Raw genomic sequence first — 24,072 nt, forward strand, 5'->3', positions numbered from 1 at the left:
TTACGCCCTAAAGTGTTCTATTTTTGGTAAATGAACCCAAAAGCATTGGAGGGGGGCTCCCCATATCGAGCATCGATTCTGAAAATCCTCGCAGTTCTCAGCGTTAGAAACCCAATCTCAAGTATAGACAAGTACGATAGTACTACCTATAATTGCGTGCGAACCAACAACGTGACGTACGTCACTCTATTCAAAGCGTTTATAAAAGTAAATTTATCTTATTTATAAATACATTTCTTTTATTAATTATAGAAATACTTAATGCTGATAAATGAATAATGTACGTTTGTACATATTCTAATAAACACTGATAATAAATCTTAGTTGAGTTATATATATAAAAAAAAATATGTAAGTTAAATATTTGTGTTTCTATATTTATAGTTATCGAATAAAGTTGATTAGCAAAAAATCAATATTCAACTTTAATCAACTAATTGAGACTTGTGCTGATATGAAGATATATTGTACATAACATTTAAGTGTAATAATATTACCTATATATCATGCATATCGCATATCGCATATATTTAATTTTAATTTTTCATAGGAATAATATCGTCGAAATTCAGGGGCGCAGTATAATTTTTTGCCACCAGTCGTTAGATATATATTCGAACACTTAAAATACTTTTCGAAATTTCGCTTGCAATTTATTATCTATTGTACTCACAGACACTCTTTGTCCATTCTATGCCTGCACACGCACTATTCGTTGCATGTGGATTTTCACAGCACTGTGTGACGGCGTAGGTTTCCTACGAAACACTGTTTAAGTATATACGTCGTATATGTAATATAATGGTAAACATCGTGTTTTATAATATTATGCAACAATAGCCGACAATGTACTGAATGATAATATATTATTATTATATTGTATATATTGTGTTGCAAAAGTTCCATATCTATGGCAATATTACTCCATCATGATGGGCTACGAACTGTATAAATAAATGTTATCTATTATTTGTTTTGTTATTTTTAAATGAATTAAATATAGCTTATACTAGTAAACAGAGACGTATTTAGGGGTGTAAGAGGGGCTTGAGCTCCAGGTGGTAAACTTTTAGGGGCGGTAAATTTTGAATTTTAGATAGCATTTTGATATAATACGGTACCTAGGTTTTTCTTACCTGGGGCCAGCGTTGGGTTACCCTACAAGAAAAATAATCAGGTGATTGGAGCGGAAAATTTGCTGTATTTGAAAAATAAAATGTATTTATAATATTATTATATTATAATTTGAGACGACCTGCTTGTAGGCGGCAAATTGCTTAATCCGCCACTGCCTGGGGCACAAAATTCCCAAATATGCCTCACGTAATATCTACCTTATTACCTTAATATAGGTATTAGGTAGATGGGTAAACTATTGAATTGACGACGAAAATGTTTTTTATGACTGTGACTAGGTTCTAACCCGGCAGTATTTTTTCACAGATTTTTGCAAAATATTATTACGTTTCTATGGCATTTATGTGTTTTTAGAATCAAAATTAACGAACATATTATATTAATTTATGTGAGAGAAATTGATATAATTGTGAGTTCAAATAATTAAAAAAAACTATAGGTTTAAAAAAAGTATACTAGTAAGCAGTGTCGCAACTTGGTATATATTGGTGAGTGTGCAAGCAAATATAATAGGGACCATTTAGCCAAGGACCTAAATACCTAACAGATCCTTAAAAATATAACTTTCTGTTTGTAGCTATATACATTATTGTACATATATGGATGAGGAGTAAAATGACCAGTAGTTCCTAAAACAGTTTATTGATTTTACAATTTCATTAGGATAAAATTGGGATATTGGGAAATTGGGAAACATCAATAATGTTTTCTATAAAACTTTTAATATGAAAATATGTTTCTTGTACCATTAATTTTTTGTGCTTATTGTATTGTTGTTATAAATGTCACTACACAAAGTGATTTTTCAAATATGCTCACTCCATTTTTATGCTTAAATTATGCATTTATGTATATATTCAAATTTTGATATTTTTAAATTTTTAAATGTAATTATAGACGATATTTTCGAGAACTTATATTTTTCACAACATTTAAGGAGTATCTTGTATTCTTGTGGAAATACCAACTTTATTTTTTTAAATGAGAACATATATGTTTCATGTTTTAAAACAAAATGTGAATCAGGTAATTTTTCTGAAAATGTTGACGTATTGTAATCCAAATTTTAACGAAAACTTTCGGAGTTATTTATTATACTTTAAGTACAAAGGAATGATAATAATAGTCCATGTTTTGAAAACTGTCAGGTGCAATATTAATCTATGAGCATTTCGTAATAAGTAGTAATTATTAACGAATAGTTTGTATTACATACAGAATTATAATTATCGAGCTCGTATCCATTTACAAATTATTTTTATATAATAGATTATTATCCTTAATCCTTAGTACATATTTAAAGTAGAATAATTCCAGAAGTTTTCATTCAAATTTCGATTATAATACGTCAACATTTTCAGAAAAATTACTTAATTCACATTTTGCTTTAAAACACAATATATGTTCTCATTTGAAATGCCAATGTTAATGTAATTATTTTTATATAATAGATTATTATCCTTAATCCTTAGTACATATTTAAAGTAGAATAATTCCAGAAGTTTTCATTCAAATTTCGATTATAATACGTCAACATTTTCAGAAAAATTACTTAATTCACATTTTGCTTTAAAACATAATATATGTTCTCATTTGAAATGCCAATGTTGTTATCGCCACAGAATACTTCTAAAATGTTGTGAAAAATCTAAGTATTCGAAACTATCGTCTTTAATTACATTTAAAAATTTTCAAAACTCAGGATTTGAATGAGTACATAATTTAATCATAAAAATGGGGTGAGCATGCTTAAAAAATTACCTTATAATATATAGTATACTTTTATGAAATGTGTTGTGGCGGGTGGTGCAGTGCGATAAACTATTTTACATACATTAATTTTATACAAAATCCTTCGATTTTTAGATAATAAAAAATTAATTTAATTTCTAAATGTACATAACTGTTATTATTAGCATTATTGAATAATAATGCTCCTATAGTTTAAACATTTTTCATTCTGATCAGACGTATAATAAATTCTAACCACAATAATATTTAGAAAAAAAGGTTCCAAATAGTTCAGCCATAGGCCTATTGTTATTAATTAATTTAGGGCCCGGTCGCCCGGGGGTTTTGTGCACCCCTAGTACCCCCGGTAGTTGCAGCACTGCTAGTAAGAACTAGTATACTAATAGCCTTCTTGCTTGTAAAATTTAATGTTTTTATTTAGGGTACAGTTATTAGATTTGCTAAAAAAAATAATGTATGAATACTTAAATTAAGATTCAAATTAATTATCGTACGGTTTATGGCTAAAAATAATCTTTTTCCTCGATAGCCTAGAATAAATTTTTTTTGTTAATTTCTACGTTACCGTATTTATATATACATTATAGGTATGTGTATTTTATATTAGGCAAACCCTGTCAACTAATAACTCTATATTAACTATATGTCTATATCAATAACAATTGTATATAATTTTCGTCATCTAATAATACAAGTTATGTATTATACCTATATAATGATGCTTCTTTAGTACTCTAAGCTCTATAGATTATTTTTTCAATAAAACTAAAAAAAGTTGATTAATTAGATATAATAGAAAATATTTTAAATAAGCTATTACCAAAATCACGAGGTTTGATGTTTATTGCTAAACATAAGTATCTAATATCTATATTTAATAACTAACATGAAGTTTTTTGATTTAAATATATCAGAATGTAAAATATTTTCTAATTGAATTTTTAAATAATCATGTGAAAACTTTTATCCATATAAAGATGACAATAATCTACAAGATCATTTATCTTTGAAAATAAAATATTTATTATCGAACATGGAAATTAATATTCAACGTTAACAAAAATATTTTGTTTATGCTAAATACGATAATCGACAATAATCTATGGAAAAAAACTGTTTTAAATTACTACAATAAATAAATAAATAAATAAGTGTTTGAATTTGAACGTATGAAGAAAACAGTTAATTGCACGTAGGTAATACGTTTATAATACAGGCATTTTATGAGGTTGATTATTTATTAAACCTCATCCAAATTTTTATCTTTATAGGTACAGTTAATACTACATAGAACAATATAATAATATAAAATTTCATAAAATCGACAGCTGAATTATTATGACGTTTGTACACCGATGATAATGACACGTTTTGCATACGGTTATAATAGGTAACATACTAGTGCTGAATATAACGCTGTGTAAATAATTGCTGACCGACGTCATCGTTTAGCAGATAAACCATAATTTGGAATTAACAAAAGCTATAGTTAAAATATTTTAGCGTAGACCATAGTACAGCTTTAGTACAGTTGTACGGCTATAAGTACCTACTGATGATAATTTTTATTTTACATTATGCCGCAGCTCAATTCACCGGAAACACTAATATTATATTATGCTATATAGTATTTTAAGCGTTTATATACAGTGTGATTTACCAAGTGTGCTCATCTCTAATAATTCGTTCAATATAATGCATTTATTCAAATTATTTTGAGACTTTTTGTACCACCTATAATTACAAACGACACACAATTTCTATTTTTAAAAATGAGACATGAGAACCCTCCTTTTCTTACTGTAAATTGTATAGCAGACAACAAATATGGTCTTTAATTACCTATATATATATATATATAAAAAAAAAAAAAAATAATAAAAAAATCAGATATTCAATAACTATTGCTTAATCAAAGAAGAAAAACGGATGGTTGTGCTCGCTGAGTCGTCCTGTACATCGTACTAATATTATTTATTACCATCAAGAGTCTTATTTTGTGATGTAATAACATTTTATGCGAGAGTAATATAATAATAGTATATAGGTGTACCTACCTATTTTACTTACCGCAGACATACGTAGTTACCTATTTTTATAAGTCGTCGATAGCACTAGGACTCCGAGGTATAATGTAGTTGGCACTCCACTCGACTTTAAGTGTTTGGCAAATAATACGTAGTAAAATTTCTACCTGCAGCCTACATAACAATAATATACGTCGATTGATGGTCCACGTGGTCACGTTTATATATGCGGCATATGTGCAGCGTGTCCTTATTACTGTTCCGCGCGAAGATAAACGCGAAAATCATTAAATGTTTAAGCTGTTTACCTATAGGTATTATGTTAAATACCTATAGGCTATAATATCGTGAGTATATTCTCGAGTAGGTAGATAATAATATATCTATTTAGTTATAAATATACAATACAATACATATATCTACCTACTTGTATATTATTAACTGGCATGTATACGCAGAGTACCAAAGTAGTTGTTTCGAAACAATTCGACGGAGCGACAATAATTCACAGCCAGTAATACCTATATAGGTATACTAATCTAAAATATGACCACGCCTGCAACTATCTGTGACCGCGTGAAACGCTTTTGACAACTCTGAAATGGGGGTTTTTATTCACAAGTTCAATGTTGATCAACAATCAAAACGATTTGAACTTATTAAGCCGCGTCGAGTGTGAATCGCAAACCTATAAAATATGTAAATCTTATATTACTATTATATAAACTATTTTCCTGCCATCATAAATTCATAAATCACAAACATTATATCAATGGATATAATAGTACCTATTTACCTGCAGTATATCAATCAAATACAAAGTCAGTAACCCGTAACCCTAATTATTAATTTAAGCTGTACATATATAGTGAGAATATCTTAAAAAAGTAATGTAAATATCTATATGATTAAATGCTATCATTTTATCATGAATTACAAAGTAAAATGTAAAAAAAAAAAAACGCTTAAAATTTTATTTTAAATATTTTCACAATTTTAAAATAACCATTTTATAGTTACTATCAATAATAGCAAATAAACAATATATTGAGTTTTTAATGAATAAGAATAATGGTCATAGTTTAATAAATATATTAACAATATTGTAAGATAATAGAGTTAATAACTTTTTAGTAGATGGCAAGATAGGCGGAAAAAAGTATGCAATAATTTGAGAGAAAAATATTTTTATCTTATAAATAAATATTAAATGCATTTTTTAAAATTTTATTTTAGAAGATTAAAAGATTTTTACTGAATACATAGATGGAGGGGAGAAGGGCAAATATAATCGAACCTCACAGTGAACTTTTTTCATTGTTTATACTTTATTTCAACTATTTTGTTTACTATTTACAAACATACACCTAAGTACACACTTTTTGTTAAAAACAAACAAAACAAAGTTAATGAGAGTAGTTACTCTGATACTATCATGCTTTCACGATTTAAATTATATAAATATTTTAAAGAACATTATCACAATTATTATACTCATTTAATAAAAAGTATGGATATCTTATGCCACAGTCCATGGCAAACTTTTGGCACACACAGTAATTTCAACCAAGCAATTTTTATAGAACAAAAAGGGTAAGCATAACCATTGAAAATTTGACAATTAGTGTTAATTTTAATTGCTGTATTTATCAGACACAAAAATAATATAATATACAATGATTTAATTAGTATTATTATAACATATATTAATTGTTACAATACCTTACAACAAAATCACATGTACATATGCATTTCATTTAATCTTTAAAAGTTTATATTTTTCTTATGTTACGTTTAATTATTATAATCTATTACTAATGAGTACTTAACGAAATATTGAAAACAATATAATATTTTTGTTTACATTCATAATTATTGAATTTATACAACTGACTAGAAGATTGTTTATGACTTAGACTTATAAGATTTAACATATAGAATACAATGTCCACAACAAATAATTACATTTAAACAAAATTAAATAGTAAATATTATTAAACAAATAAATAAAAAAAAAAATTAAAAAAATTAAATAAGAAACAGAACCAAAAATAATTAATCAAAAACGCGAATCAGTCTTTAAAAAACATGAAATGACACTGGTATGAGGTAAATAAGATGTAAAAATAAATAAAAATGGTCTATATATATAATATATTCTCATATATTAAATTATTTATAGCCAAAATGGTATTTTTTTGGCATATAAATTGTTATACACAGAGATTCTTTTAACTGTGAACTTTATTTCAGTCAATAATTGTATTTTTCAAAACTTTCTAAATCATAATTAAACAGTTATAGACGTTATAATTGGGGAGTTGCATACCTATATTAAAAATAATTGAGAACAATTTTATTTTTTATTTAAAACCTTTATTAATTTTAATTTTTTTTTTATTACATCCAAGTATTTTCATAAAATTATTAATAATCAACATTTAAAATAAATTCTTTAAAAAATGATTGTTAAAATTGTTCTATTTTTTTTATTGAGGTATGATACCTTAACTTAATCTGCATGAACACATAATTTAATTTAAAAAGAGCTGTTTTCCTTGTACTCTCAATACATTAAACAGATCTTTAGAAGACAGACCTGACTTTAATGTTGTATCCTCTTAAACAAAACAAATTTTGGTATTTTTAAATAATGATACTTTGCATTATATTATATCTACATACGGCTTAACTAAGAATCTAATTGATGTTTGTTTATGTGCTTTACAAAATGAAGTGTCTAAATTATATCGATAATTTCAATATATAGTGTAGTCAATATCTTGGTTCTATTATAGATATTGTATTCTACAGTGTTGGTGTTAAAGAAACAAAATATATTTAAATGTATACATTTTTAAATGAAAAATGGCATATTTAACTATGATAAGACATATGATAAGTAGGGCCCATGTATAAAAGCTCTAAAAACTATCAGAAATACATTAAAAAAATAATCAACAATGCCCTTAAAAAAGGATCAAAATTTTTTTTATAGGCACACAAGCTAGATAAAAATGATGGATTACATTTTAGCATTCATAACACTTCTTCATCTTAAATAAAATTATTAATCAACTTTAATGCAAAAACAAAATATGGATGCACAATAAATAAATAGTACACTATAAATGACACTCTAAATTAATGAGATTGCAATGTAACTCAAACTGACCACTTAGTTGTTATTTGTTTGAGCAAGGTACCACATCAAATAAAACAAAAAAATTGACAAAAATGTTGTTCACAATTAAATAAAAGAATCAACTATAGGGTGTAATGAGAGGTATGTGGACCAGTATCATACAATGATAAACTAATAGTAATAAATCATTGTTTAATATTGTCAAATAACCGTTGGCCAACTGGTCAACACTGAACCAGTTTAGTGTGCTATAATATACCAGCAAACCCTAACTAGTCCACCCCTGTCAACTGTACATATATTATATCATATTATTACATACTTACAATTTTTCAATTACTCCACTTTTTTTTGTGGTGTCTTATCATTAGCACCACTTACTTGGTTATCAATCAGGTCTTGTACTCCTATCCAAGAACTAAAACACTGGTGCAAAGTGATGATTACAAAAACCATTGTCAAAATTGGAGCTATTCGAAATAATGCAGTTTGACAGAACAAAAACAAAATTATTGAAGCCGCTATACAAAGGTTACTTAATTGTGCGTAGAATTTCCTAAAACACAAACATAGAAGATATTTTACACAATACAATATTTTTTTTTTAATGATTACTTACAAATTACGTTTGGGGATTTCCATTTGCCATAAAATACCCGCACATGTATTTAATATTAACGAGGTAATCAATGATGGATCTGGATCTAAGTATTTGCTGTGACTGCAATAATTTAAAAAAATTAATTTCAAATTTTTATGCAAACAAAATACAAAATATTACTGGTAATTTCGTGCCCATTCAATGCTGCACGGCAGATGACAACCACAAATTAGTAACCACAACAAAAAAAGTGAAAAATGTATGTGGATAGATGTCAGTGATAAATTCAAACCTGGTTTTTCGCCTTTCATAAAATACTCTTTAAAAAATATAATTGGGTAATAAATCAACTGGTCAATGCAGTCTTGAACCATTGTACACAACTGTAACATTAAGCATATAAATATCCTTTAGTTATTTCTTATATTATATTAAACAATTTTAGAATGAAAAAATATACTTTGTATAGCATTGATTAAAATTAATAAGGAAAATATATTAGACTAAACATTGATGATGAAAAAATTATATTGATGTTACCAAACATAACAATTTAATATTATAATAATTAAAATAAATGACAGTTTCAAAATATAAACTTAATTAATAATTAACTTACCAAGAAATAATAGAAAAATGCTGAAATAACAAGTCCTACAGTACCACATGTATTGTAAGAAATTAAAATGGCTATCATAGAAACAGCTATTGGTAATTTTCCAAATCCATATAGTATCCAGTCAGATAATGTAGCATTTTTTTTCAAAGTTTTCATTATAAACCTGTAAAAAAATTAGCACATGAAATACTAAGTTATTAAAAAAAATCTTTAATTTATGTCTAGTATTTACCCAACTAATAGTTCATTTATAGCCTTCCCCCAAAACAACATCATCATCCACAATGCTACAGTAGCAAAATACATGAATGAATTAGTTATGCAATATAGCAATGATGAAAATATCATTGTCTTTAATGGATGTCCAAGCCAGTCTATGCCACCAATTGGTTTATTGATGTTAGGCCACTGGTTTTGCCTAGAAAATAAATATCACTATTACCCAAGTATACTTAATTATTAAAATGTATCAACTTAATGATCTTACATAACAGTCAAAAAACAAATTGTAATGGCCAAAGTCTTAAAAACTCTTATAATTGATGGCAAGGAGTTATGATATATTGAGCAATCATCTTTAGTTGAATTGGCTAATTGTGAAAATTGATTTGACAATACTAACAGTATTATGATACCAATGTATGATGGAAAAGTCAATCCATATTTCAATCCTATTGTTCCAATTGTGTCCATAATAGATAGTTCTAATCTAAAAATAATCACATTTTTATTACAATAGCATACAATTGGTTTTTATTACTTACTCAATATGATAGTTGCATTTTGGATCTAATATGAACTGCAAATATGGATCTTTTGTTGCATTTGACAGAGGAATGTTTTCTAAAGATATTCTTAATGGTTCCACATAACTGTCGCTGAAATTAGAAGTAAAACCATCAAAGCAGCCACAATGTACAGTTTAATAAGATTACCTATGGCTTAAAATAGCTTACCTAGTGATACCGTGCAAAATGCCTTGTGTCCAAGGTACTATAAATTTAGAAACAGCATGATGATGTTTTTTTGAGCATTTGATGGGTATCATGTGCACATTATACACACAATGCATACATATACTAGCTGGCCAACCATGCAGGATAGTTTTGTATTGTATTGTTTCAAAAACATTGACATTCCACAAAATATATCTATTGAAAACTCCGTACCAAAATCTCCACAACATTTGATTAGTTCTATCACTAGCTTCATACAAGTCAATATTCAATGCTGTCTAGAATGAAGCATTATTAATTTATTATCTGACTTTTTATTACAGTTTAGAAAACTTACTGGTTTTTTTGTATTTTTTATTTTGAAAACCAAATTTGAATGACCTAATTTGTAAACATCAGGCAAATTTAATGTAATATGTCTTCTTTTCATATGTTTCGAAACCGATATAGTACTATTAGAAGACCAATTTGTACCAAATAAACTAAAATAATACAATATTAGGAATTTTGAATAAAGATTGTAAAACAAATTAATTGAATTTTATACCATACCAGTGTTTTTTTGAATGATAATCAGTTTTACACGAAAATACCCAATCGTGGTATTCAATATTCACAGCTTCAGCAGTCATTTCATAGTTAAAAGATTTTTCAAATAATGGCAGATGTATAACGATTGGCATTGCTGTTCCTTTTTCCAATGAAATTGATCTTTGAAGCTTATATGTTTCATTCCATTCAATCACGTTAGGCTCATTCAATTTTACAGTTGTAGGATGTAGATTAGAATGAAACCACTTTCCATTACTTCTCTGTTATTTAATAAAAACAATTAGTAGAAATCACTCATGCCACAGATGATCAGCGAGTATTGCAAATCAAATAAATCTATTATACAGTCTATATAATTAAGTTATTTTACTTTAACATACTTTGTCAAAATGATAAGAAGAAACTTTTTTTCTCCATTCGTAAATTGTATCGTCCGAGTCAGATTCTGCAGAGTCAAATAGCACTCTTACAATGGATTTGACCAACGATTTACACCACAATATACACTGATGGTCAGTAGAAGTCCAGACACCAGGTATGGCTAAACTCTAAAGATCAATTGGATGTTTGAATTTAATAATCTTCTCAAGCCAATTAAATTATTTATATAAAATATGGTACTTACTAATGCATTTATGTCTGCATGTGGGGTATAAGTCAAGCAAGGCCAAACCATTAAATCTCGATGACCACCACCAATGGATAAAAGCGAAATATTTGACAAAAATGAAGACCTTGGTTTGTCTAATCCGTTACCCCAAATTTTTTCCACTTGGTCATAATAGCTATCCATATAGTGATCAGCTAAAAACAAAGGTCTATGGGGAGTGGCCAAAGTAATGATCAGTTCAACGAGATTGGTATCAAATGAAGGATCAATAAACAATCCTTTGGCTATAATACCACCCTGGAAATAAAAAACAATTTTAATAACATAAGATACAAGAACATCAACATTTGCATTTGATAAACTAATTTAGTTACTAATTACAGTTTATTTTTTTAGGAAGGCTAAATAGTAAATGCCAAATCAATCAACTATATATTTATAAATGTGATAAAACTGTTTGCTATATTTATTCACGTATTATGATTACATGTACAGTAAAATTTATAGTAAAATATATTAATAATGATGCTTTTAATATTTTAATTTTGTAATAAACTGTATGCATTATAATAATATGCTTCAAAATTATGATACTTGTTTGTTATTGCTAAGGCATCAGGCCACTGCCCATTGTACTTGAGATAATTTTTTAACAGCATAACAATTTTCAAATAAAAGTAAATAATAATAACATAGTGTTTATTGATAATAGTGCAATGAATGATTAATAAACATAACAATAAGATTATTTTAAAAAGATCCACTTCTATTCATTCTATCATCATCATTGTAATTTATTTAATCGGTATTAATATTGTTTATATTGTAAAAATTAAATGCCAATAATATTACAGTGAATAATTTATTAAAATGATTTGATAGAAATATCTAATAATTGTAATATAAGTTAGGTACACACTTGACACTATAAATAAATACTAAAATAAAACTTTTTAAAAATTTAAAATTCATAAGCAAAAAAAGGGTTTACTCTTGATATTTCCAATAGATCATTTATATTAACAATATTGTTTAAATTTAGGAAATATGACAAACAGTTTTAATATACATATTTGCAGTGGCGACCTGGGAGAATAAAATAGCCCGGGAAAATCACAATTTTAGCAGCACTCAGTATACTAATGGCCCTTTATATATATATATATTTATATAATTATTATATACTTTTGTAAACACAATTTAGCTTATCAATTTTTAAATATTTTAACTAATTGATATAAAACAAAATAAAATGAATAACTATTTGAGATTTTATTTTTATACTTGTTACAATAAGTTGTAAACAAGTACGGACTGGCCGAACACAAGCCGGTCCCGCGTTATTAAATAATTAGAAATCTAGTTTTTTGTGTTTAATAATATTACATTTACATACTTATTACTTATTAGGTAATATTTTAATTTATGATTTCAGAATAATAATATTAATAAATATATATTTTATACGAGCTGTGGCCCACCAGGAAATTTCTCGGTATCTCGGTCGTCTAGCCCGCTACTGGCACTGCATGTTTGTAAGAGAGAGAGAGGGAGAAAGAAGACTAATTATTTAATTATGCATTGATGAAACAGCTAAGTTCAATAAATTACCATAGAATGTCCAATAAGTATAATTGATGTAGGTTTGTAGTCATATTCATATGTTTTTATGATTGTATCAATACATTGGGAAACAAATGCAGTTTGCTGTAATAGAACACCTCCAAAGACGGCAGAATATTCTTCATTCAAGTCAACAGTAAAAAAATCAAATTTTATATTTGATTGAATATGGTACATCTTTCTAATGTTAACTGAAGCAATGGACCGAACTGTAATGGATAAAACATTAGTAGTTCAATAAAATTTGTTCAAAACTATTTATAAATAGTCATGGTATTATTATTACCTTGTCTGTACGATCCACTGTGTCCGGGTATAAAAATGACCGGTGTACCGTAAAACTTCATAGATTTTATTTTCTCCATTGTTTGGCCTTCAGTGTAAGCGTACAAATTATACTTTCCCCTGTTCATGGGCACAGAGATTTCCTGAAAACGAAGAAAATTAATTAGATCATTAATTGGCATCATTACCATCGTAATGGAGAGTGTAAATACTAAATAATGAACTGATGTCACTCACAACAAAATGAGGATATTCGAACATGAACGTCATCTCACAATTGTTGGCCGTCTTTTGTGTCAACGTTAATTGCTTGTAGACGCCCGCTGTAAAGATTATCAAAAGTATCGCGCTCACGTAGCTCACTGGACTGGGAATCTTCATCCTAACGATGTATTTCCAAACGTCCACCATTCCGAAGTCGTTTTTGATGTGCGTAATCAGTTCGATGGCTAGCTAATGTGTTTCGAACACATAGAAACTATAATATAAACTGTAACAGTTAGTAATAAATAACATTTTAAACGAGTGTTGTTGGCCTTAATTTGTTTAAATTGAATAATTTCATTAATTTATATAATAGGTATCTGACGGGCATTGCGTCTATGCGTTTTTAAATAATATTAATAATAATAAAATAGGTATTATGTTTTATTTAACTGTTAACACATAAACAGAGAATGATAAGACGAATGATAGCAGCTGAATGGCTAAATCACAGATTATACCTCAGGCACTGAGATAGATAACAACTACTAATCTATCTCAGTGTCCTCAGGTCCTCGGCGGTTATGTTATCATTATAATATTGGGTTTGGATTTGAATTTTTAAGACAAAAGCCTTTTTTTAATAATAATAATAATAGAAAAATAATTTTTATATAAAAATGTGTATATATGACACGATGGATGTATTTTTTTTTTGGCTTTTTTAGTTATAAGTACTTTTTTGATTTATAAGTGATTTTTTTTACCTATCTACAGATTAATATATATTCATAATGCGTTGATACTAGTTTCAAAATTGTTCCTCAGTCCACTTTTATTTTTTAATACAAACTAGTTAAAATCGGTTAAAATGTACAGTATACAAACTATTTAATTTCTTAATCAATTTTGTAATAATTGCTTTTTTTTATCAATTATTTTGTCTATTGAATCATCGTGGTTTAACAGTTATGTAGGTACGATATGCATTTAAAGAATGTTATTAAATCCACATTGTGTAATACGACAACACCAGGAAAATTTATCAATTTCATGAAAAAACAATAAAAATCATTAATTTTATCAGAGCTAGAGATATAAATTGTATATACGCGAGATACTAAGATAGCAGTGTTGTGTATAATTTTCCTCGCCTTCTTTAGTCTTAAACGACATACAATAACATCGTACGTGCTGTTTATGAGGTATTACACGAGGCGCGTTTTTTTATTGTGGTGTCTGGTGTCCCCAGTAGGCCTAATCAACATCGTAAGCGAGAATGAGCGAACGTCGATCGACTATAATAATTGACTTTTTTTTTGCTGCAGCCAAACGTCCTCCGAGTTGAAACACAGCCGATACATTTTCCATCAGCTAAATGAGAAATTCTTCGTCGGTGGATAGTCCATGATCCAGCCAAATTTTCGGTTTTTATAAAACTTCAACTAATGTGCAAATTAAATGTAATTTAAACTTATAGATAAATCAATTTTAATAATTAGATTATGATCTACGTATAATAAAGAAGGACTAACAACATCAATAAAATTAATTTCTAATTACAAGCAGTGATTTACATTTGACTCGTTATACATATGTGACTATATCATTGCCGTTTCAATTCCGTCCTGTTTAAGAATAATAAATACTAATACTATTTTTTAATGATTTTAATATTAATCGATAGGTTCTAGTTAATATGCTCAGATAAGTTGTTTAAAAAAAATATTATGATTTATAACTAAAAATATTTGATCAGTTCTAATATAATAAAATCAGTCATTTTCCGACGGTTAAGTGTCCGTTTACGTTTAATTGAATATTGCAAAAACGGCCCGCAATAAGATTTGAGGGTTTTTAATGGAGTTATTAAGGATTTTTACGACATTTATATGCTATATAAGGAATTTTAACAATTGTTAATGACTTTTACTTTTACGGGTTATTTTTATGGAGGAGTTTGAAGGATTTTTGAAGGATTTTATAGAAAATTTTAAAGAAAATATGATGGAATTTTAAGGGGTTTTATAGGATATTATGGATTCTAACAATTTTGAAGGGAATATGGAAGAATTCTAACGGTATTACGGTTTTTCATGGAATTATGAAGGCATTTTAAACAGTTTAATGTATTTTTATGGAAATATAGAGGATTTTAAACGGTTTTATGGTTCTTAAAGGAAATACGGGGAAATTTTAAGGTTTTTTTTTAAGGATTTTATAGATTTTAACCTTTTTTTTTATGGGAATATGGAAGAGTTCTAACTGTATTACGGTTTTTCATGAAATTATGAAGGAATTTATAACAGTTTGACGCCTTTTGATGGATATATGGAGGAATGTTAAATGTTTTCAGTTGATTTTATGAATTTTAACGTTTTTTTATGGATATATAGAATAGGTTTAATGGTATTACGGCTTTTTATGGAAATATGTAGGGACTTATAACAGTTTTACGGCTTTTGATGGATATATGGAGAAATTAATAACGGTAATCCACTTTTTATTGGAAATATAGAGGAATTTTAAGAATTTTTAAAGGATTCTATAGATTTTTATGGAAATATGTAGGATTATTAATAGTCCGTCGGCTTTTAAATAAAATATAGAGAAAATTTATGGCTTTTTGTAGGATATTATGGATTTTAACGTCTTTTTATGGAAATATAGAGGATATTAAACGGTTTTATGGCTTTTAAAGGAAATACAGGGAAATTTTAAGTTTTCTTTTAGGTTTTTATGGATACTAACCTTTTTTTTTTATGGGAATATGTATTACGGTTTTTCATGGCATTATGAAGGAATTTATAACAGTTTAAAACCTTTTTAAGTATATGTGGAGGAATGTTGTGGGTTATCGATGCTTTTAATGGATATTAACGTTTTTTTATGGGAATGTAGAATAGTTATATTGGTATAACGGCTTTTCATGGATATATGGAGGAATTTATAATAGCTTAATGCCTTTTTAAAGATATATGGACGAATTTTAATGTTTCTAATTAGATTTAATGGATTATAACCTTTTTTTTTATGAGAATATGGAAGAGTTTTAACGGTATTACGGCATTTTATAGAAAATATGAAGGAATTTTTAACAGTTTAACGCATTATTAGGTATATATGGAGGAATGTTAAGAGTTTTCGATGGATCTAATGGATTTTAACGTTTTTTTTATGGAAATATGGAAGAGTTCTATCGGTATAACGGCTTTTCATGGAATTATAGACAAAAATTATAATAGTTTAACGCCTTTTTAGGTATATATGAAGGAATGTTAAGGGTTTTTAATGGATTTAATGGATTTTAATCTTTTTTTATGGGAATATGGAAAAATTTTAAGGGTATTACGGCTTCTTATAGAATTATAAAGTAATTTTTGACTGTTTAACTGCGTTTAAAGGAAATATGGATGAATGTTAAATGTTTCATTTGATATTATGCTTTTTAACCTTTTTTATTTATGGTAATATGGAATAGTTATAAAGGTATTACAGCTTTTTATGGAAATGTGGAGTAATTTATAACAGTTTATCCCCTTTTTAGGAATATTTCGATGAATGTTAAAAGTATTCATTTGATTTTATGGTTATTAACCTTTTTAGTATGGAAATATGGAGTAATTTATAACAGTTTTACGCCTTTTTAAGTATATATGGAGGAATGTTAAGGGAATTCATTTGATTTTATGGTCTTTAACCTTTTTAGTATGGAAATATGGAGTAATTTATAACAGTTTAACGCCTTTTAAAGTATATATGGAGAAATGTTAAGAGTATTCATTTGATTTTATGGTTTTTAACCTTTTTAGTATGGAAATATGGAGTAATTTATAACAGTTTAACGCCTTTTTAAGTATATATGGAGGAATGTTAAGAGTATTCATTTGATTTTATGGTTTTTAACCTTTTTATTATGGAAATATGGAGTAATTTATAACAGTTTAACGCCTTTTTAAGTATATGTGGAGGAATGTTGTGGGTTATCGATGGTTTAAATGGATATTAACGTTTTTTTATGGGAATGTAGAATAGTTATATCGGTATAACGGCTTTTCATGGATATATGAGGGACATTTATAACAGTTTTAACGGCTTTTTAAAGATATACGGAGGAATATTTTAATGTTTATAATTAGATTTAATGATTATAAACTTTTTTTTTATGGAATAGGAAGAGTTCTTATAGTATTACGTGTTTCATGAGAATTATGAAGGAAATTTTTGCAGTTAACGCCTTTTGTAGGTAAATATGGAGGAATGTAAGGTATTCATTTGATTTATGGTTTTTACCTGTTTAATGGAAAATGGGGGAATTTGGATAATTCATCTTGTTTTATGGTTTTACCTTTTTTTTATGGAATGGAAGAAGGATTGAGAATAAAGAATTTTGAACATTTAACGGATTTAAAGAAAATATGGAAGAATGTTAATTGTTTTCAATGGATTTCATGGTTATTACCTTTTTTTTTTATAGGTTATTTAATAGTTATAAAGGTATTACAGCTTTTTATGGAAATGTGGAATAATTTATAACAGTTTAACGCCTTTTTAAGTATATGTGGAGGAATGTTGTGGGTTATCGATGGTTTTAATGGATATTAACGTTTTTTTATGGGAATGTAGAATAGTTATATCGGTATAACGGCTTTTCATGGAATTATGAAGGAATTTTTAACAGTTTAACGCCCTTTTAGGTATATATGGAGGAATGTTAAGAGTATTCATTTGATTTTATGGTTTTCAACCTTTTTATTATGGAAATATGGAGTAATTTATAACAGTTTTACGCCTTTTTAAGTATATATGGAGGAATGTTAAAGGTATTCATTTGATTTTATGGTTTTTAACCTTTTTAGTATGGAAATATGGAGTAATTTATAACAGTTTAACGCCTTTTAAAGTATATATGGAGAAATGTTAAGAGTATTCATTTGATTTTATGGTTTTTAACCTTTTTAGTATGGAAATATGGAGTAATTTATAACAGTTTAACGACTTTTTAAGTATATATGGAGGAATGTTAAGAGTATTCATTTGATTTTATGGTTTTTAACCTTTTTATTATGGAAAAATGGAGTAATTTATAACAGTTTTACGCCTTTTTAAGAAAATATGGAAGAATGTTAATTGTTTTCAATTGATTTCATGGTTATTACCTATTTTTTTTATGGGAATATGGAATAGTTATAAAGGTATTACGGCTTTTTATGGAAATGTTGAGTAATTTATAACAGTTTAACCCCTTTTTAAGAATATATGGATGAATGTTAAGGGAATTCATTTGATTTTATGGTTTTTAACCTTTTTTTTTATGAGAATATGGAAGAGCTCTTACGGTATTACGGCTTTTTATAGAATTAAAAGGAATTTTTGACTATTTAACGGATTTAAAGGAAATATGGAAGAATGTTAAATGTTTTCATTTGATTTTATGGTTTTTAACCTTTTTTTTATGGGAATATGGAAGAGTTATAAAGGTATTACGGCTTTTTATGGAAATATGGAGTAATTTATAACAGTTTAACGGCTTTTAAAGGAAATATGGAAGAATGTTAATTGTTTTCAATTGATTTCATGATTTTTACCTTTTTTTATGGGAATATGGAATAGTTATAAAGGTATTACAGCTTGTTATGGCAATGTGGAGTAATTTATAACAGTTTAACCCCTTTTTAGGAATATATGGATGAATGTTAAAAGTATTAATTTGATTTTATGGTTTTTAACCTTTTTAGTATGGAAATATGGAGTAATTTATAACAGTTTTACGCCTTTTTAAGTATATATGGAGGAATGTTAAGGGAATTCATTTGATTTTATGGTTTTTAACCTTTTTAGTATGGAAATATGGAGTAATTTATAACGGTTTAACGCCTTTTAAAGTATATATGGAGAAATGTTAAGAGTATTCATTTGATTTTATGGTTTTTAACCTTTTTAGTATGGAAATATGGAGTAATTTATAACAGTTTAACGCCTTTTTAAGTATATATGGAGGAATGTTAAGAGTATTCATTTGATTTTATGGTTTTTAACCTTTTTATTATGGAAAAATGGAGTAATTTATAACAGTTTTACGCCTTTTTAAGAAAATATGGAAGAATGTTAATTGTTTTCAATTGATTTCATGGTTATTACCTTTTTTTTTATGGGAATATGGAATAGTTATAAAGGTATTACAGCTTTTTATGGAAATGTGGAATAATTTACAACAGTTTAACCCCTTTTTAGGAATATATGGATGAATGTTAAGGGAATTCATTTGATTTTATGGTTTTTAACCTTTTTATTATGGAAATATGGAGTAATTTATAACAGTTTAACGCCTTTTGAAGTATATGTGGAGGAATGTTGTGGGTTATCGATGGTTTTAATGGATATTAACGTTTTTTTATGGGAATGTAGAATAGTTATATCGGTATAACGGCTTTTCATGGAATGATGAAGGAATTTTTAACAGTTTAACGCCCTTTTAGGTATATATGGAGGAATGTTAAAGGTATTCATTTGATTTTATGGTTTTCAACCTTTTTACTATGGAAATATGGAGGAATTTATAACAGTTTAACGGCTTTTTAAAGATGTACGGAGGAATTTTAATGTTTCTAATTAGATTTAATGGATTATAAACTTTTTTTTTATGGGAATATGGAAGAGTTCTTATAGTATTACGTTTTTTCAGGGAATTATGAAGGAAATTTTTGCAGTTTAACGCCTTTTTAGGTATATATGGAGGAATGTTAAAGGTATTCATTTGATTTTATGGTTTTTAACCTTTGTTTTATGGAAAAATGGAGGAATTTATAACAGTTTAACGGCTTTTAAAGGAAATATGGAAGAATGTTAATTGTTTTCAATTGATTTCATGGTTATTACCTTTTTTTTTTATGGGAATATGGAATAGTTATAAAGGTATTACGGCATTTTATGGAAATGTGGAGTAATTTATAACAGTTTAATCCCTTTTTAAGAATATATGGATGAATGTTAAGGGAATTCATTTGATTTTATGGTTTTTAACCTTTTTTTTTATGGGAATATGGAAGAGCTCTTACGGTATTACGGCTTTTTATAGAATTAAAAGGAATTTTTGACTATTTAACGGATTTAAAGAAAATATGGAAGAATGTTAATTGTTTTCAATGGATTTCATGGTTATTACCTTTTTTTTTTATGGGTTATTTAATAGTTATAAAGGTATTACAGCTTTTTATGGAAATGTGGAATAATTTATAACAGTTTAACCCCTTTTTAGGAATATATGGATGAATGTTAAGGGAATTCATTTGATTTTATGGTTTTTAACCTTTTTTTTATGGGAATATGGAAGAGTTCTAACAGTTTAACGGCTTTTTAAAGATATACGGAGGAATTTTAATGTTTCTAATTAGATTTAATGGATTATAAACTTTTTTTTTATGGGAATATGGAAGAGTTCTTATAGTATTACGTTTTTTCATTGAATTATGAAGGAAATTTTTGCAGTTTAACGCCTTTTTAGGTAAATATGGAGGAATGTTAAAGGTATTCATTTGATTTTATGGTTTTTAACCTTTGTTTTATGGAAAAATGGAGGAATTTATAACAGTTTAACGGCTTTTAAAGGAAATATGGAAGAATGTTAATTGTTTTCAATTGATTTCATGGTTATTACCTTTTTTTTTTATGGGAATATGGAAGAACTCTAACGGTATATCGGCTGTTTATGGAAATATGGAGAAATTTATTACAATTTAACCCGTTTTTAGGTATATATGGAGGAATGTTAAGGGAATTCATTTGATTTTATGGTTTTTAACCTTTTTTTTTATGGGAATATGGAAGAGCTCTTACGGTATTACGGCTTTTTATAGAATTAAAAGGAATTTTTGACTATTTAACGGATTTAAAGGAAATATGGAAGAATGTTAATTGTTTTCAATGGATTTCATGGTTATTACCTTTTTTTTTTATAGGTTATTTAATAGTTATAAAGGTATTACAGCTTTTTATGGAAATGTGGAATAATTTATAACAGTTTAACGCCTTTTTAAGTATATGTGGAGGAATGTTGTGGGTTATCGATGGTTTTAATGGATATTAACGTTTTTTTATGGGAATGTAGAATAGTTATATCGGTATAACGGCTTTTCATGGAATTATGAAGGAATTTTTAACAGTTTAACGCCCTTTTAGGTATATATGGAGGAATGTTAAGAGTATTCATTTGATTTTATGGTTTTCAACCTTTTTATTATGGAAATATGGAGTAATTTATAACAGTTTTACGCCTTTTTAAGTATATATGGAGGAATGTTAAAGGTATTCATTTGATTTTATGGTTTTTAACCTTTTTAGTATGGAAATATGGAGTAATTTATAACAGTTTAACGCCTTTTTAAGTATATATGGAGGAATGTTAAGAGTATTCATTTGATTTTATGGTTTTTAACCTTTTTATTATGGAAAAATGGAGTAATTTATAACAGTTTTACGCCTTTTTAAGAAAATATGGAAGAATGTTAATTGTTTTCAATTGATTTCATGGTTATTACCTATTTTTTTTATGGGAATATGGAATAGTTATAAAGGTATTACGGCTTTTTATGGAAATGTTGAGTAATTTATAACAGTTTAACCCCTTTTTAAGAATATATGGATGAATGTTAAGGGAATTCATTTGATTTTATGGTTTTTAACCTTTTTTTTTATGAGAATATGGAAGAGCTCTTACGGTATTACGGCTTTTTATAGAATTAAAAGGAATTGTTGACTATTTAACGGATTTAAAGGAAATATGGAAGAATGTTAAATGTTTTCATTTGATTTTATGGTTTTTAACCTTTTTTTTATGGGAATATGGAAGAGTTATAAAGGTATTACGGCTTTTTATGGAAATATGGAGTAATTTATAACAGTTTAACGGCTTTTAAAGGAAATATGGAAGAATGTTAATTGTTTTCAATTGATTTCATGATTTTTACCTTTTTTTATGGGAATATGGAATAGTTATAAAGGTATTACAGCTTGTTATGGCAATGTGGAGTAATTTATAACAGTTTAACCCCTTTTTAGGAATATATGGATGAATGTTAAAAGTATTAATTTGATTTTATGGTTTTTAACCTTTTTAGTATGGAAATATGGAGTAATTTATAACAGTTTTACGCCTTTTTAAGTATATATGGAGGAATGTTAAGGGAATTCATTTGATTTTATGGTTTTTAACCTTTTTAGTATGGAAATATGGAGTAATTTATAACAGTTTAACGCCTTTTGAAGTATATGTGGAGGAATGTTGTGGGTTATCGATGGTTTTAATGGATATTAACGTTTTTTTATGGGAATGTAGAATAGTTATATCGGTATAACGGCTTTTCATGGAATGATGAAGGAATTTTTAACAGTTTAACGGCTTTTTAAAGATATACGGAGGAATTTTAATGTTTCTAATTAGATTTAATGGATTATAAACTTTTTTTTTATGGGAATATGGAAGAGTTCTTATAGTATTACGTTTTTTCATGGAATTATGAAGGAAATTTTTGCAGTTTAACGCCTTTTTAGGTATATATGGAGGAATGTTAAAGGTATTCATTTGATTTTATGGTTTTTAACCTTTGTTTTATGGAAAAATGGAGGAATTTATAACAGTTTAACGGCTTTTAAAGGAAATATGGAAGAATGTTAATTGTTTTCAATGGATTTCATGGTTATTACCTTTTTTTTTTATGGGTTATTTAATAGTTATAAAGGTATTACAGCTTTTTATGGAAATGTGGAATAGTTTATATCAGTTTAACCCCTTTTTAGGAATATATGGATGAATGTTAAGGGAATTCATTTGATTTTATGGTTTTTAACCTTTTTTTATGGGAATATGGAAGAGTTCTAACAGTTTAACGGCTTTTTAAAGATATACGGAGGAATTTTAATGTTTCTAATTAGATTTAATGGATTATAAACTTTTTTTTTATGGGAATATGGAAGAGTTCTTATAGTATTACGTTTTTTCATTGAATTATGAAGGAAATTTTTGCAGTTTAACGCCTTTTTTAGGTAAATATGGAGGAATGTTAAAGGTATTCATTTGATTTTATGGTTTTTAACCTTTGTTTTATGGAAAAATGGAGGAATTTATAACAGTTTTAACGGCTTTTAAAGGAAATATGGAAGAATGTTAATTGTTTTCAATTGATTTCATGGTTATTACCTTTTTTTTTTATGGGAATATGGAAGAACTCTAACGGTATATCGGCTGTTTATGGAAATATGGAGAAATTTATTACAATTTAACCCGTTTTTAGGTATATATGGAGGAATGTTAAGGGAATTCATTTGATTTTATGGTTTTTAACCTTTTTTTTTATGGGAATATGGAAGAGCTCTTATGGTATTACGGCTTTTTATAGAATTAAAAGGAATTTTTGACTATTTAACGGATTTTAAAGGAAATATGGAAGAATGTTAATTGTTTTCAATGGATTTCATGGTTATTACCTTTTTTTTTATAGGTTATTTAATAGTTATAAAGGTATTACAGCTTTTTATGGAAATGTGGAATAATTTATAACAGTTT

General features: G+C 27.0%; 1 protein-coding gene across 3 annotated transcripts; it reads right to left on the reverse strand.

Annotated features, from left to right (window-relative positions):
- Positions 1-5,383: 5,383 nt before the first annotated feature.
- LOC113560162 (GPI inositol-deacylase) lies at positions 5,384-13,910 on the reverse strand. 3 transcript variants are annotated; one of them, XM_026965923.2, is made up of 16 exons: positions 13,545-13,910; positions 13,309-13,450; positions 13,011-13,231; positions 11,415-11,696; positions 11,170-11,337; positions 10,790-11,049; positions 10,575-10,719; positions 10,238-10,515; positions 10,046-10,159; positions 9,769-9,990; positions 9,514-9,699; positions 9,282-9,444; positions 8,843-9,045; positions 8,681-8,782; positions 8,443-8,617; positions 5,384-5,604 (listed from the first exon to the last, which is right to left on the reverse strand). In XM_026965923.2, the coding sequence occupies exons 1-16, from the start codon at positions 13,716-13,718 to the stop codon at positions 5,557-5,559; spliced, it is 2,883 nt and encodes a 960-aa protein (XP_026821724.1). In that variant the 5' UTR covers positions 13,719-13,910; the 3' UTR covers positions 5,384-5,556. The 3 variants fall into 3 exon arrangements, with proteins under 3 accessions (XP_026821724.1, XP_026821733.1, XP_026821729.1); XM_026965932.2 differs by having other exon boundaries at positions 5,385-5,604; positions 8,388-8,617; XM_026965928.1 differs by lacking the exon at positions 5,384-5,604 and having other exon boundaries at positions 7,069-8,617.
- Between the last annotated feature and the right edge of the window lie 10,162 nt (positions 13,911-24,072).

The sequence above is a fragment of the Rhopalosiphum maidis genome, chromosome 1 (genome assembly GCF_003676215.2).
Source record: "Rhopalosiphum maidis isolate BTI-1 chromosome 1, ASM367621v3, whole genome shotgun sequence".
Lineage (NCBI taxonomy): Eukaryota > Metazoa > Arthropoda > Insecta > Hemiptera > Aphididae > Rhopalosiphum > Rhopalosiphum maidis.